Source organism: Fundulus heteroclitus, unplaced genomic scaffold (genome assembly GCF_011125445.2).
Source record: "Fundulus heteroclitus isolate FHET01 unplaced genomic scaffold, MU-UCD_Fhet_4.1 scaffold_977, whole genome shotgun sequence".
Taxonomy (NCBI): domain Eukaryota; kingdom Metazoa; phylum Chordata; class Actinopteri; order Cyprinodontiformes; family Fundulidae; genus Fundulus; species Fundulus heteroclitus.
In genome coordinates, this window is record NW_023397447.1 from 11582 (window position 1) to 28650 (window position 17069).

The 17069-nt window shown below is 41.1% G+C and overlaps 1 protein-coding gene across 1 annotated transcript; it reads right to left on the reverse strand.

Annotated features, from left to right (window-relative positions):
* Nucleotides 1–1143: 1143 nt before the first annotated feature.
* On the reverse strand, nucleotides 1144–16997 carry bin2b (bridging integrator 2b; the record flags this gene model as incomplete). The annotated part of the gene is made up of 12 exons (XM_036134992.1): nucleotides 1144–1254; nucleotides 1465–1557; nucleotides 1836–2484; nucleotides 5663–5745; nucleotides 5835–5910; nucleotides 6031–6116; nucleotides 6224–6331; nucleotides 6845–6940; nucleotides 8296–8390; nucleotides 8816–8870; nucleotides 15249–15329; nucleotides 16938–16997. Coding segments are annotated over 12 exons (1593 nt in total), but the record flags the coding sequence as incomplete, so codon positions are not given.
* Between the last annotated feature and the right edge of the window lie 72 nt (nucleotides 16998–17069).

Below are 17069 nucleotides of genomic sequence, written 5' to 3' on the forward strand. Positions count from 1 at the left end.
GGTGTTGTTGCGAAGGGCCTGATCAGACAGTTAAAATGAGACCACCAGTATCTCTGTAACCAGTTGCTAAGTGCCAGAACCCAACGCTGAATGGCCGATTCAGGCTTCTGAGGCCTTCTATTAAGGCATAAGCTGGAAACCTTGGGGCACCTGCAGTACTGTGAAAGGGGGATAAAAAAAAAACTTTAAAAAGTTCTGTTTTCTACCAAAAGGTCAAAATCTCCCTTTTTCTGGGGATGGCCAATCGGCCTGAGGGGCTCCAGATAGACAGAAGAATGCAATAGAGTTGAAGGTTAGAAAAATATTCTTCACAAATGTGGTAGTTGACCTTGTTTTGCCCATTTTTATCACATTTTATAAATATCAGATGTTGGTGACAAATATCTGGGATATATTTTTTTGCAACCACAAACTATTTTTTTTTAAAACTCATTACAATATTGTCTTGTGGGGATATAAATTAAATTATAAATGTTGTCATTTTTTAATCAAGTTTTAATGATTATCTCCAACCCAAAGATAAATAATTTTGTGAGAAATAAATTAAAATATCTTCTAAGTTGATTATTTCAATAACACAAATTGAAAATAAACATGTAAAAAAACTTACATATGTGCAAAGGACCCTCTGAATATAACAGTCATTTTTTAATCAATAATTGTCTTTACAAAAATGTTGTTTATTTTCAACAGAAATTGTTACTTATTGTTGTGGGAAATATTTTTCCAAAAGTTTCAAGTCATAATTACCAGGAAGTCAATTAAATATTTTTTAATACTGACACTAGATGCCAAGCTTTTAAAATACTACTATAAATAGACCACTGCCTTTAAAATGTGTAATTATGATTATTATTTATTATTAATAATCATTATTTTTATTAATATTATTCATTTATTTATTTATTTATTTTAAAAAGAAATCCATTTGCAAAAAAATCTGTTAACTCCATATAGATCTAATCTCAACAAGTAAAACAAGTAAAACATTAGATAAAAAGCATCCTCTCTTCTTAATATAGAATGGACTTGGCTTTGAATCCTTTTCTGAGTGGCATCCTAAGTATGGTGTCACATGATCAGAACTGCCCAATCAGAAAATTCCCCACACAAGCCAATCAGAAAATTCCCAACACAAGCCAATCAGAAAATCCCACTTATTTCGTTGCAGTGCAAGAGAGTTTCCATTAGAGGGTGATCTAGAGCAGAGTCATTCACACACTTTTCAGTGACTCCTATCTCACTGGGGTCCACCTGTAAAAAATTTACAGGGTAATTTTTAGGGTCAAAGGAGCCTATTGCATGATTATTTTTGTGTGGACCAGCAAAATGTCCACACAACTGAGAATCTCCACACAATGTTGGTCTTCCGTCAGGGATTGAGCCACACAAGTATAGAGAGACAAGTGCACACACACACACACACACACACACACACACACACACACACACACACACACTAACCTCCTGGGTGTCAGCTAGCACCAGGATGACGTCTCCCTGTTCAAATTGCAGCTGGCCTTCATCAGATGCTTCATTGCTCTCTGTCGCCACAGCCTGGAGTAAAGTGAGAAGTGCAGTTTCGTGATGTTTTATTTGTAGGGCAGAGAGATTTTTAATTCCAACCCAACAAACACTATAAGCTGTTGCTGTCCTGGGGTATCGTATGCAGTTTTCTGCAAAACACTTTGCGAAGCATTATTCTCTGTTTTTTTTTCAAGCAGAGTCTGGTTTAGGACTCAGACAATGCTAAGTTTGTGAAAACAGTGAAAAATCAACCAAAATAAGTTTTTTTAATTAATAACTCACTGCCACTGGAAAGCAGTAATGTGTACCTTGTAGAGAAAGCCTGGTGGATTCTGGGAACTCGAGTCATCCCCTGGTCCCGGTGTTTTCGTCTCGTCCTGCTCTTTGGCTGGTAGCAGAGGCTGCTGGTCTGTGGAGTGAAAGGACTGGCGGGGGGGCGGAACTGGTGGGGCTTCAGTTTTGGCCTCCTCTGATGGCGGACTGCTCACGGCGCCCTGGTTAAGACTCTGCATATCGTCGCCATCTGCCAAATGAGGGGGGCCGGATAGTTCGAGGTTGGCTTCCTCAGACTTTGGCACGCCGACTCCAGAGTCATCCGACAGGTTAGTTGCGAGCTCAGCCTCGGCCTCGGCCTCCAGGTCCTCTGGACTCTGACTGCGTGTGCTCTTGTTGTTCTCATTGTCACACACAGACTGCCTCTTGGGTGTGTTTACGCCGCTGGAGCTGAGATCAGAGTCTGATGAGCTGACGCTTTGGGATGGGATGCTGCTGTCCTCTGGGGCAGTGCTTCCTTCAGAAGGGCTCTGAGAGGGTTGGACGGGGGACGTGGAACCAGCCTCTTTGCCATTTTGCGTAGAGGCATGGATGGAGACGTGGTCGGCTGGGAAAGCTGTGTTGCAGGGGATGGGGTTGGAGATGGCCAAGGACTTTCTTTTCTTTGACTTGCCAGTTGTGAGGCTAGAAACCAAAATAATGGTTATTGGCTCGGAATGCAATAACGGAACGTTATAAATATTGGAATATAAGTACAAGTGTGATAACAAATCAAATTCACTGCTTTTTGAAATGCAACTGTGTGATTACAAGGCGAATAAAAAGGTTGCGATGTGAAACACAAACTTAGTCCCCAGGACTAATCAAGCTTGTAAAACTATTTTGATGTAGCAAAGAGGATCTGTGAAGGAATTTCATCACCATCTCCCTAAAAGCTTGAGGCAGTCCACTCCCCCACCCTGTCTGCAGGTCCCTACCAGGCCAACTCTGGTGTACAAGACAGTCCAGCCACTCTCCAAAAGCAAAGCTTCTGAAGCTGAAATATTTGTGAAGATAACGCTTCCTATATTATCTAGTTGGCATCAGTTGACCCCCCATACTCAAGCACCAGCTACCTTCCACTAGGTGAGGTGAACTTCACTTTCAGAATCCATACTGAAAGTGCACGCACAGCAAGAAATAAAATGACGCACGGTACATCAACTCTGGAAATAACAATTGCCTGCCGCCCAGTTCACACTGCACACAGCCATTTCATCTCTATCCACAAGTGATCCACAAGAGGCGGGTTGGTTGGACCCACCCCACTTCGACCTTTAAGCCCACGACTCCAGGAGAACGCCTTGGTATTTAATTTCCTGACAAGGCATTCTGTTCTGTCCGTCTTTTCTTTTCTCGCTGCATCCAGATATTTGAATTTATTTTAGCCGAACCCAGTTAGCCCCGGATAACAAATCAGTGGCCAAGACTAAACAACAGAAGAACCCCCCCCAAGATCATGGGGGTACTTCAACCCCTTCAAATAAGTTGCTGATTCAAGAATACACATCTCACTGAACACAGCAGAGCCATAGGCTGCAGACTTACTCAGAAACTTAAGAGAAGAAATTACTGCTGCCTGTCAGGCTAGGACGGCTCTGAGATCACAGCTGATGTCTTGCTTTTCTGGCGACGGCTACACCAGCCAAACACCTGCTCTTTATACACATCTAGTTTATTTGATCTCGTCATGGTTTGATCATTTTAGTGACTCAGGTAAGGAGAAGTCTTGGTATGGGGTACAGCCTGGACTCAGGAGAACTCGGCGCTCATCGACAGCTCATGTGAATCAGCGTGTTGTGCGGATAAAAGATCATGGCCCTTCTTCCTCGGCCATTTTCTCAAAGAGTGTCCACTCAATGGCAGTCGTGCCTTCAGTAAAACTAAATGTGGGCCTGAGTCTAACAGGATTACATCATTTTCCTGTCATTACAGAGCTGCTGCGCCGCATTTTGGGCCATTATCTGCAGGGATTACAACCGGGGCTATGAGACAAACACTCTGCTGCACTCTAGAAATCCCCCAGTAATCAGTCACTGCATACTGCAGGGTCAGGGCAACCTGTGGCTTACACAGCACACCAACCGGCCCCTCCATGTTTCACAGCAAGAATCTCTTCCATAAACAAAGCGCGTATCTCATGCACCAAACTGTTTTAGTTTCGGAGGCTGTCTCTCTTAGGAGGTCTCCTTTTAATTAAGCTCTTCTTGAAAGCAACAGAATTACTTGAATTTCAGGCACTTTTAAAGTGACAGCAGGATAGGTTATGTGTAATCCTCATGAACCCAAACAGGTAGTATAGTCAGAGGTATAGTGGAACAAAAGATTGGTACCATGGGACATTTTTAGCGTACAGACAAACTGTATGGTACCCCACATAAAAATGTGCGAAAAGCATTGAAATAAATTATGTTTCGATTTCAGCAGCTTAATGTCACGTAAATGATCCAAACTTTCATTTGAAAACAACTATTCAGCAGGGAAAAGATCCCAGGTTAAAAACCGCTGAAACAAAAACACAGGTGGGACAGACAGTTTAGAAATGTTCTGTCCAGGAGTGATGCTGAAAAACTAGTCCATGCAAATAGTCTCCCGATTCTTTGAAAAAGAAGCAAGGCCAAAGCATCACAGCTCATCAACGGTAGGGCATGAGGTGCTTTTCCACATATTTCTTCTTTATTTCACACCAAGCTAACATGTGAACAACTTAACACCATCATCTGTCTGAGCAAAGTTCAGCAAACTCCAGGTATTTATGAGAGTAGGACAGAAAGTGTATTTTTTTTTTTACTAAACTCACTGCCAGAAAAACAAAAAAAAAGAACCTTTGGCATGTAGACAGCATCTAATGGTTGTCATGGAGACTCCAAGATGCTACTCTTTACTGCAACAATAAGCTTTGAGCAGGGTTAGGATAGTTAGAAACATCTTCACTGTGGGTGGACCTTTTCCAGCCGAGGGACCAGTGGCTAAAGTAATGGACCTCTGTGTTACGTCTTATTTATACTCCAGGGAAACAGAACATTATGAATTACCAAATTACAATTTCTGATTAACTTAAAAAGTGTTCCATTTTAAAGAGGTCACAATGGTTCCAGCAGTTCTTTGGGAACATTATTTCTGAACATTTTTTTTCTTACTGAATAGATGTACTTAAAATAAAAAGTTGGATTTATTTTATTTTTTTATTTTTTAAATCAGTGTGCAATGAAAGAAGCAGGTTTATTTGAAGGCCTTCTACACGTTCACCAGGGATTCCAACAAATTTGGCTGAGTCTGTATATATACAAAGTTGTGACCAAAATGATTCATACCCTTGGTATATTTAAAATATGTATTTTCATTAAACCAACAAGTTTGTTTCTGACAAGAATTTTAGAGTCATCTCTAAAAGACAAAAAAAATTATAGGAGATCATCATTTTAAAAATTAGTTTCTGCTTTTAATTTGCCTTGTAAATAAAAGAAAATGCATGTGAAAATGTATAATTTTCTTAACAATCAAGGAAATTATTGCTCCTCATTGTTGAGCAGCTTTTTGCATGTTTCCACAACTATTTTGTTGATTTATTTTTGATGAGCTCTACGCTTTAATAGTTGGAAAGCCTCATTGCCATCACCCTCATCTTTAAGTCTATCTACTTCTATGATTCAAGTCAGGACTTTCACTGGAGTGCTCTGAAAACTTTAATATTACTTCCAGTCAAAATAAACATGTTAGTAAAATTAAAAGGATTACATTAAATCTAAATCTGCCAGAGGTATGAATAGTTTTGCCACCATCGGTAACTATAAATAAGATCAACGCAAAAACAACACCGTACCTATCCAAACCCTTGATGATGAAATTTTTGCCCGAGTGCTGAGTCTCCAGTTTTTTCATCACGTTGTAAAGTTCCCGGTTTAGCTGTAAAGGAAGCAGCCCGCGGTCATCAAAAGCGTCTTCCCAAAGCATTGTGGGACAGTGGGAATGCAGAGGGTTGTGTGATTTCTTACCACACTCATTTCTTTATAAAAGACATCGCGCAGGTTTGAGATGTTCTGGAACACGGTCACGTAACAGCCGATCCGACTGCAAAGAGAGAAATCAGCGTAAATTCCACCTTCATCTATGAAACGCCTTTTTCCCCCCCACTCGGGTCACAAAGATTCCACCTAATCGGAGTCTGCTTTCAGTTACTGCTGCTGATACCTCTGATAGAGAACAGGCAACTCCTCCCGCAGCTCATTATTTATCTCTTCAAAGACATTCTGGGCTTTGTTGAACTCCTCCTCTGCCTGAGAAACAGGTTTGGTAAAATAAATATAAAAAAAAAAAAAAAAAAAAAAAAAGTTACGAAAATAAAAACGGATACCACAACTGTTAGCCAACATGTTTACTCAACCTTAGTGATTTTGGCTTCATCCTTTTTCTTCGCACTCTGTAGAGCTTCCAGGTGATGACGAGTTGAATCGTAGTCCACCAGTTTGCGACCCCGCTTTGCAACTCGGTCCTGAAAAAACACACACATACCACACAAAACGTTGCACAAAAATGAGCATCAAAAAAAGAGTTTATAAGACAAGAAAGAATGGACATATTTGATTTCCCAACAAGTAATACCGTGCCGTTTGCACAGGCTTCAACCAATCAGCCAAGTTTCCATTTGCCAGCTCCAAGTTTTATTTTAACTGAATGCTTCAACACTAAAAATTCCCACGAGAAATGCATCAACTAACAGCAGGTACTCTAATGCACATTTGTTGGGGCTTAATAAGCAGATAACGCATTCATGACACAAGCTTTATGTATAAATCTGGATAATTTGCTAATTCATTCATTTCTGTTAGAATCAAAGCTAGAACCATTGTGTCTCCCTTTTAGATTTTAACAGTCCTTAGGAAAATATGTAACCTGGCTAAATCAAACTCGACACATTGATCCAGGAATTAAAGAGAACCAGAGACACCTTCTTGGGGCATCGAGTATTGCAAGATGAGATTCCAGCTAAGCTGCATCGCTTTACCTTGACCTCAGGAAACTGGCTCGTGTAGTTCTCCATGGTGCGGACAAGCTGGTCACTTATTTTCTCCTCAAAGTCGTTCCACAGCAAGTCCTCACTCTGAGGCCCAGGAGGAGACACGGGAGAAGAGACAGTCCCAAAAAAAAATAAAATAAAATAAAATAAAATAAAATGATGATTAAAGACACACAATAACCTAGAATTCTAAAAAACTGATTCTATCCATAATAGTCTATAACTTATAGTATAATACACAGAAAAATGAATTACTCCCAGGTAAAGATGTGTAAAAACCCTGAAAACAATGTTTTAATTATAAATCCAACTTGAGTTTAACTCTGTGGGGGAAAAGCCCATGGCCTTTAAAAAAAAAAAAAAAAAAAAAAAAGACATTTTCTACTCAAGCAATCTGACTCCCTAAACATTGCCTCAGAATAATGCATCTTGGGTAGGTTATAACAAAAAAACAAAAAAAAGCGACATGACTTTTTTTTTTATTCTGGAGGGATTTTTGGTGGCATTAGTGGTCATTTCTGTTGAAAGTAGGCTAACAGGAAGGGGGGCTGAGAGAGAGGGGGGATAACATGCGGCAAAGGAAACAGACAAAAAAGTTGAACATCACTTCACTAAACACCTCCCTTGTAGGTCAGTTCGTACGTTTGGGTTCGTTGTCCAGCAGGAAGATTAACTCCCACCTCCGTCTCAAGTCTTTTGCAACCTCCAACAGGTTTTTACTTCCACAGTTGCCCTGAGTTTAGTAAAGCGCTGCCAGCGCCATATTACAGTGCAAAGTTGGTGAGTAGTGGATAATGCGCAAAGACGGTGTTAGATTTCCTCCACTTACAGCATTTGCATGCCGCCAAGAAATTATATTTTGATTTCATCCAATCAGAGATCCTTCTTCCACATGTTGGACATTTCCCCTTCATTGATTGAGGCAACCATCTTGCTGCCCATTCAAAAAACCTTCTTATTATTGTGACTCTTTCATAAAGGGCTGCGTTGTGCATACAAAGCGAATAGTTGTCAGCATTTAACAGTTCTTCAATTTAATCCAATCCAGTTTAAGTATATGGCAGCGATTCACAGCTGGTGTCATCTAGAGTCTCGCTGTACATTCCAACCCTGCTTTAAACGTCTCCCACGCTTTAAAATCCCACCTGGCTGCTGCTTTGCCGTCTGAAGGAAAATGATTGCACAGGATTTTATTTACGGGTATCAGAATAGGAAGTGATACAAAAACTGCTACACTTCTTATTCTTAATTTATACATATAATTTTAACAATCATGAATCATCATTTCACTTCACAATCACGCACTACGTGGTGACGGTCTATCTCTATGTCCCAATAAAATACACTTAATAGATTTGTAGTTGTATCATTACAAAATGTAAAAACTGTCATAAGTCATTTTGCAAGGCTTTGTGTGCACATTAACACACTAAACCTACCTCTGTAATGACAGCAAGGTCCTCCACGCCATTCCAGTCTGATTCGTAAATGTCACTCAGGGTCATGGACAGTCGCTTGGAAGTCTCGTGCACAGCTGTGGAAACACATCGCAGGTCTTGAAAAAGGCCAGAAAATATTAGCAGGACGACTCTACAAGCTCCGGCTGAGTACGGAGCCTTGAGAAGGAATTTGTTTTAAAGAGTTTGTGGTCCCGTTGCAGCACCCACGCAGAAAAAGCCACAACAACAGTTGTTTCCTGACTGGAAGTCGGAAGCGAACACAGAAACGACTCATTCTTCAGATGAATCATACAGGCAGCCGGTTATTTTTTTTTGTTCTTCCACTGTTGGCCTTCACTTGTCCAAGTACAGCCCAGCAACCCCAGAAAGAATTGCAAAAGCCAACATAAAAATCTAGGAATAGATCAAATTCACTTCCCTTTTTACTTCACTAGATTTCCTGTGCAAACAGTGCTGATGTCTAAATGCTGCGAGACTGAATATTTGTGCTTAAACTCACTTTTCACTGCTGCATAGTAGGCCTTCACGTCTTTAAACAACCTGTTCCCGTCGACCTGTGGGTGAAGGAAAAAGCAGAGTAAGTCAAGAAGCTAACTAGTCACACAAAGTAATCAAATCTGTATGATTTTGGCCATTTCTGTCTCTTTTTTCCCCCCTTGGGAACCTCATCGTCACGATGTGTCTGTTGGGCTGCAGCTCATCTCATTCCCCATTAGTTTACATACACAGAGCATTTTACTGACCACAACCAGCCTAAATAGTGGCAGCAGTTGATATGGTGAAGTGAAAGCAGAAAGCGTGTCACTGTGCACTTCCTTCCTGTTGCTCGTTAACACTTTTCTTTTACAACAGCCCTTGTTGTTGTCGCTCAGAAACGTTAACATTGACCAAGTCTCAACAAGAGAACGTAGTTAAAAAGGGGCAACTGGAGGATACACAGAACTGTGCAACACTGAGCAACGTAGAAAGGACGTGAAAAAAAAAAAAAAAAAATCGGTCAAGTGTATCAGCAATTGCCAGCGGAGGCCATTTTGCTAATCTTAGCCAAAAAGCTAATGATTAAGCAAGCTCAAATAAGAGACCATGAACCACAGACAGAGGAACAGATACCATTTTGGCTTCATGGCCTTCCTCCGTGTTATGGAGTGGCAAGCTTGCTATGGAAATCATGAGCAAACTTGGATGCTGGGTATATTGAGATTTTTTTTATAAACGGAAGTTTATATCGAAGTAATTTTTGTATATGTTTTTTATAAAGACCACTAATACACATTAGAGGGTCGTAATGGAAACAAAATAATAGCTGCAAATCAAAAATAGGAGATAATAACCAATAGTCCTTAAATTACTTGGTGCCATGCATGGAATGGTCAGTGAACCAAGGTCAGGAACCAGCTGTCTGAGTCATCTGAAGCATATTCTGTTTGTGTAATATAATTTAAAAAATTACTTTTTACAAATGTCAATTTGTTGAGCAACCAAAACCTGATCAGTAAAATAGAAATAGACATATCCTTTATGGTTCCACAGTGGGGAAATCAAAGCGTACCTGTGGCAAAGATATTATACATTTATTAGTTAAAAAACATCAAAAACTCAAAGAAATGTGCACCTGGGCAGGGTTACCTTAAGAAATTTACAAAACATGCATGTATATTCATGCATACAAAACATGCATGTATTTTAATGCATACAAAACATGCATGTATATTAATGCATACAAAACATCAACAGACCATTTACAAGAATGAAAAAGACTGCACAAAGATCAGCTCGACAGCAAAATATGGATGGGGAAGCAAGGAGGACGAAAAAGAAAATCAAGATTAAGAGGAAGTGTTTTGTTAAGTATTTTTCTCAGACAGCTAATTTTTTTTTAGCATTGCATGACTTTTTTATTTTTATTTAATATTTAATGCATGATCACTCTTACATTAGTAGTTTGCCCTGCTTATTAGGAATAAGGGATGACTGAAAAAGAAAAGGGTCTAATCATTGACGCTTCTTTCAGGAGTAAATTATATATTCTACAGTCATCAACCACCATAATAGGTACATCTTGTTTTAGCAGGTTGGACAACTTATTTACACTCAATACTCGATTCAGCTAGGTGATGGAAACAGTTATTTAGAGATTTTTCCACCACATGGTACCCAATGGTGCTCTATTGGATATAGATCTGGTGACTGTGGGGTCCATTGGGCTACATTGAAGTCATAATTATATTCAAAAAAAATCGATTTGAGATGATTTGGGCCTTGTGACATGGTGCATTATCCTGCTGAAAGTAGTGATCAGTTGGTGGGTGTAAGTGCGGTCATGAAAGGACGGATATGGTCAGCAACACTACCCAGGTAGGCTGCGACATTAAAACAATTTAACTGGTACTAGAGGATCTAAAAGGTGCCAGAAATTACCCCCACACCATCAGCAGCAGAAGCTGATACAAGGCAGGAATGACTCATGCTTCCATGTTATCTATGCCAAATGCTGACCCTACAATCTGAAGGTTGCAGCTGAAATCAAGACTCGGCATACCAGGCAACGTTTTCCCAATCTGTCATCACTTTTTGGTTAGTCTGTGTGAACTGTAGCCTCTGTTTTTCACACCTGTTGTGTGTTCAGAAATGGAATTCGGCATACCTTGGTTGTTATTTGAGCCACTGTTGACTTTACGTTGTCTCAAACCAGTTTGTCCATTCTCCTCCTACATCAACAGGGACTTTTTATTCCACAAAACTGTCACTCACTGGATATACATTTGGACTATGAAGATCCTAGTAGATGGGCAATTTCTGAAATACTCAGACCAGTACATCTGACAAAGAATGTTTGGTTTGTTAAACAAAACTAGACCTTGGTTCATTGCTGAGTGGGAATCAGCAATGCCCCTGATTCCCACTCATTGCTCTAAAAGAAGATAGCCACATGTGTCAAATGCAGCTGTTAAATCTAAAAGTACAAAGATGACACAGTCAGCAACTAAAAGGATAGTATTAAAAGCGTTTTAAAAAGAGCTGATTCAGTGCTGTGGAGTGTTCTAAAATCAGACTGAAGAGCTTCAAGAATGCAATGCTTGTCAAGAAAGACAGTTAATTGAATGTGCACCATCTTATCAAAGGCTTTGGATATAAACAGCAGTTTAGAATTGGGCCTAAAAATAGCTAAATTTGCAGGATCCAGTCCAGTTTTTTTTTAGTCCATGTTTTACTACTGCATGTTTAAAATGATCAAGGACCACACCAGAGGACAGACTACTGTTGAGAAGGTCAAGTGCAAGATGGTCTATGCAGGGAAAATGCTCTATGCTGGGAAAATGCCCTTTAAAAAGTCAAGAAATGACAGGATCGTTAGAAGAACCTGATGGCCTCAGATGAGTAATAACTTCCTGCATAAACGACAGAGTCACAGGTTTAAACCTGTCAAAGAGTAAACGAGCAGGATCACAAACTTTACAGCTCTTAAACCTTTTCAGTGAAAATGGGGAGAAAATGGTCACAGTGAACAGAGGATGCTTCCATAGAAACTAAGTAGAGTTAAAAGGTTAAGTAGAGTCAGTGGTTTTAAATTAAACACATGGTTTATGGGTGTTTGACAGATTATCTGAAATATAGCTTCTTTTGGCATCCAAACAGTTTTCTAGTAATGACGCAAGGAGTCCTTTAACTTTTGAAATCAAATCTCCAATCTTCTTTTCTTCCATTTGCAACACGCTCTGCGGCAACCACGGCATCACGAGTCGTGTCACTCAACCACGGTTCAGGTTTAAGTTCAGGCTGTCTGGCCTTAAGAGGCAACAGTGCCCATAACAGACAGGCAGGCGGTGTGAAACAATGAGCTACTTTCCTGCGTCTTGTTGCACAAAAACTGTGATGTGAAGTCGCTGACTAAAAACAGACAAGAACTGAGCACCAGAGGAAAGGTCAATGATTCGGCACCGGGAGGCTTGACCATAGCTACTGCAAGTGGAACGTCAAATGGCATGGGCATGTGGTCAGAGAACGCTGCATCCAAGATTTCCTGGTTAAGAACAGGCAAACCATAGGATAAAACCAGATTCAGTGTGTTCACACTCTAATGCAAAACCACACACAAACTGCACAAGATAAAAGTCATTTAAAAAAAAAGGATAACACACGAATATTAAAATCCCAGAACACGATCATACTTCGCTTTAATCGGCGAAATTGCAGGTTCTGCGTCAGAATTGCCTCTGTGAAGCAGAACCTGCAATCCTAATTCTAATATGGCGCCTCATAGCCCATCGCTCCCATGTGGCGCCTGTGCACAGGGATATCATGTAAATCTGTCACTCAGCCTGACATTCGCGCTCAATGTGAAGGCAACTTCACATTTACAACTGCATTCAAATACAGTCGCTATTTCCCATTGATCTGGCATTTAGTCCTGGCTGGAGTGGGCAGATCCACAGTGGCCCCCCTGTTCACACATACTCCTCCATCCGTGTGTCATCTGTTAAGCAGGAAGTACACTGGCTGTGTAACGTAAGCGGCGCGGCTTACGGGCGTGTTTTTTTTTTTAAAAGCGTAAATTTACACCAGACGCTAACACGTGCGCTCCACAGCTGCGTGTTTATGCCCAGAGAAGAACTTTCGCCACATGAAAAGAGCACCTTGGCCTTCCTTCTGCAAGTTGATGAAGTGTTTTGAGAGGAAAGGCCGAGAACTCAGCAAAAATGGGTGTATCCCATCCAATCCAGTGTCAACTTGGGACTTCTACCATCTTGTGGCCGAACAGAGACTCGACTACTTTGGCATACTTTCGGAAGTGTACTTTGATACAGGATGTGGTATTCCTGCTCATTCCCTGCCAAACAGGAGCGTATACGCGTCTGAAATTAGAACTTCAATCTAATTTAGGCATTGTGTAGCATAAATACAAACATATTATGAGCCTAGTGTAAACTTATTGACTGATTAAAATGAAAAGCTAACCTAAGCGTAGGACACGTGTATGCTGCGCTTATGTGCTGGAACCCTTCTGTATCTGTAATATTTCAACATTAACATCACAAAGAAAAGCCGTTCTAGTCAATAGGGCATTTCCCAGCAGCACTGTGGTGCTACAATATGACAGATCCTTTCACTGTTGTCCGTCAGACATACAGACCAAGTCCATTTGTGAAGGATGACAGAGCGTAATGTGTCAATTTCTGAAAATCAACTGAGCCAGACAGGAAATCAGACGCAGGAAATGTAAAGCAGATCTGGTAGTATTCTAAAATAAAAAGGGAGGGGGCGGGGCTGTCTGGATGCATGATCGTATCCAGTTTGAATTGCTGCGCAGCACATTTTGCAGTAAACAGACGGAGCGCACAGGAACTTAGTAAGGGTCAAGCCGGCTTGAAAGTTTTGCAATGTCGTCTGCAAACATCACAGTCCAGCTGATTTCTGGCTAACCTCATCTGTCGACCCATCTATCCCCACAGAAAACAAGACGGGCCTCAGAGCCGATCCTTGGTGCAGTCCCACTTCCACCCTGAACCCCTCTGTCACACCTACAGCACACCTCACCACCGTCTTACAGCTCTCATACATCTCCTGCACCACTCTAACATACTTTTCTGCTACTACAGACGTCCTCAAACACCACAGCTCCTCTCTCGGCCTCGGAAAACTACAATAGGAGCTGGGAATGGGGTCAACCAGAGTAAAAAAAAAAGTTTTCCCAGTCGGACAGGTCAGGATTTCAAAATAAAAACAAAAAGGACTAGGAGGATAGGATTCTAATATGGCGCCGGCCAGGAAAACAGTCGTTTTGGTCGTCGTAGCTCTTAGAAACGTCCTTCTGTTCAGTTCAGAGTTGCAGCCGCTGCATGAAATGTTGAATTTAAAACACACTCTTACAACTGTGTCTTGTGAAATAAACATGTTTTATCACAGCTTACTGTTGTTGATACAAGGAGCAGCCATGCTGAATCCGAGAATCAGCCTTGAAAAAGTTCATCTGACTTTCCGAGGGGAAAGTCCAACTACAGCGGCCATCACAGTTGATTTTCTGAGAGCTGACTAAAAAACAAATGCAACATCAATGTCCAAAAACACAAAGCAGCTCCCTCTGACCTTCCCTCTACTTCTCCATCGACATCCTCAAAGCAAATAATGCACCTGCTGTAGTACTTTTCTACAACGTCACAAATAGTTGCAGTATTTGGTTGTAGAACCATTGTGCAGCTAATCCCGCTCAGTACCACGCTGTGGTACAGCTTGACCTAAATACAACTGGCTCACGTCACATCAGCTTTTTGGATGTGTTTAAAGGCCGCTCGCATCGTGGCAGCGACGTCAACACACGGTGGCTCACACACAGCACCTCACCTTGTTTGTCAATCAGAGCAACATTATACCAGAAAAAAGGTGTTCATTTCACTTTCTAACATTGTTAAAGCATTAAAGTCAGTGAAGTAGGTCCGTAATTCACAACCAAGAGGTTAAAGTTAAAAAAAGAAAAGAAAATAGGGGTGTTGAATTGTATTCAATTCTTCTTTTTCTTAAATCTGCCAAGTTTTATTTTAAAGTGTGTTTAAGATACCAAAAAGTTTCCTCTTTCAGAACGAAAGTCTGAATTTGCAGAACAAAACTGTGTCACTTCTTACATGGAAGAAACATCTTAATGCCATCTCTTTTCTTTTTCAACCTGGAGCTGATCCACAGAGCAGTGCCAGAGAAATAACAAAAAGTCAGACGAGAAGATAACAGAAGGCTAGTTTCTGTTTCAAATCTTCCAAATCAAGGCCAAGCTGATTGCCTGAACTTGTCAGTTGGCTTAATTGCAACATCAGAAACAAAACGCTGATTGTTTGGTCTCAATGGCAGGCAAAATCACAAGGAGGTTTTTGGTGAGGAGGCTGAAAAAAAAAAAAACTGCTGCTGAACTATTAAAGATCGTGGTCTGCCAGGTGTTGCAGTACCTGTTGCTTGTTGAGGTTCTGGAAACACAGTTCAAATTGTTCATCCTTGGTCTCCATGGTTTTGCCCAGTTTCTGAAGAACCTGAGAAACAAAAGCACACGTCAGTGGGGGGATGTTTGGTAAAAACTTTATTCTCATTCCCAACAGTTAGAAACCTTTCCATACGGACAAGGAGTACATGAGCAAGAAATAAAGAGAAAAAATGAAGCTAGAGGTCAACTGGAGCAGCGGCATGTTGCGTCCTCAGTGCTCAAGAGATCTGGCGGTGAAGACGTTTCAGGCGCTCGGTTTGCAGATATGCTCAGCAGGAACAACAGCTCCTGAAGGAGAAAGATCTGAAGCACATTTGGAGCTATTGGGAGATGCAAACTTCTCCTTGTTTCTGGTTTTGTTTGGAGATGTGAGATGCTGAATTAGATGACTTTTTATTTCCAAGGATTTAACAGATGAAACAGAAGAATATAGAAGAAACAGACGAATATAGCTTCAAGTTCTTTTACCTCATTTAATGCATCACAGCACACATTTAAACTTTATCCGATTCTTATTAATCTCAAAAATGCATCAAAGTGAACGCTCTTGGTCGGTGAGTTTTGATTAAAAAAAATTTTAGTAGTTCTTAGTGTAGATACATTTTATGAATAGATTACAGCAAACAAAAATTTCAGTCACAGAAGACGAATCAAGGAGAAAACTGGATGCCGTCCATCTCTGGCTGATTGAATGGGCATCTCTGCTTGTGCTGTAGACCTCCTGCAGGGGGAATTCTTTCAGTGAGCAGGACTCCTAGCAGCACAGAAAATAAACCCACGGCCTTTAGAGACGACTAGGATATGTGCCTAAGACTTCTTTTAAATATTATCAAATGGCAAATATTGGTCTAATTATCAAGGAATGAAAATCCTGCCCTCCTTATTAGGGCAGTAGCAAGCACTCCTAAGCCAACAGAGTGAAACTCAAACATGCAGTAAATACTTAACCAACAAGAAAGACGTGGCTACACTTTACAATCCACTGAACACAGCTGTTTCAAAAAAGGTAAAACAGTTAAAACTTGTACTTCCTTCATTGTGGTTTTCTAACGGGGAAAAGTAAAAAACAACATCCCCCCCTCCCCTTTAGTTCTTATAATACCAACTTTGCAAAAGTCGGTGTTTCTCTTTAGGAGGTAAAGCACCAGCGCAAAAAAAAAAAAAGAAATCAGCCACAAGCTGGTGAGAGAAAGAGAAGCGAGAGGAAGTGCAGAGTCAGAAGTGGCAACTTTTGTATGTCACGCACAGTTGTTACAGACTTGACTGAGAATAACAGAGCCCGGCTGCTGTTTTCCATCACAGCACAGGAAGCTCAAATCCAGGCGCTTTTAAACAGACATGACAGGCAGAGTGAGCAGCTTTGGTGCGCTTCAACGCTGCGGGGATGAGGCTTTTGTCTTTTCTCCGGAGGTACAGATAACAGTTTGCTCCTGATGAGGTCCGCTGGTGTCATCCAGTTAGAAAAAGTAACACTGCGAGCCCCGGCTGCCAGGATCTAGAAACGTTCTCTTCCTGTGCGTAAAAGTTAAACGGAGAAGCCAGCCGGCATCCTGCTCCGATCCCCATGTGCTCCACAGAGTAGATCAAGAGACTCTAACGGCTGAGACGTTCTCCAGCAAACTCTTCATGACATGAAAGCAGTGAGGCGACAACCCACCTTCTCCTGCGCTCTATTCAAGGACTTCTGGACGCGCTTGGCAGAAGAAGCCGCTCCAGCCTGGAGTTATGGCCACCCTCCGGCTTATTCTCGTGCAATCTCTCTGGTCGCTCTCCGTTCAGCTGAGCTCGG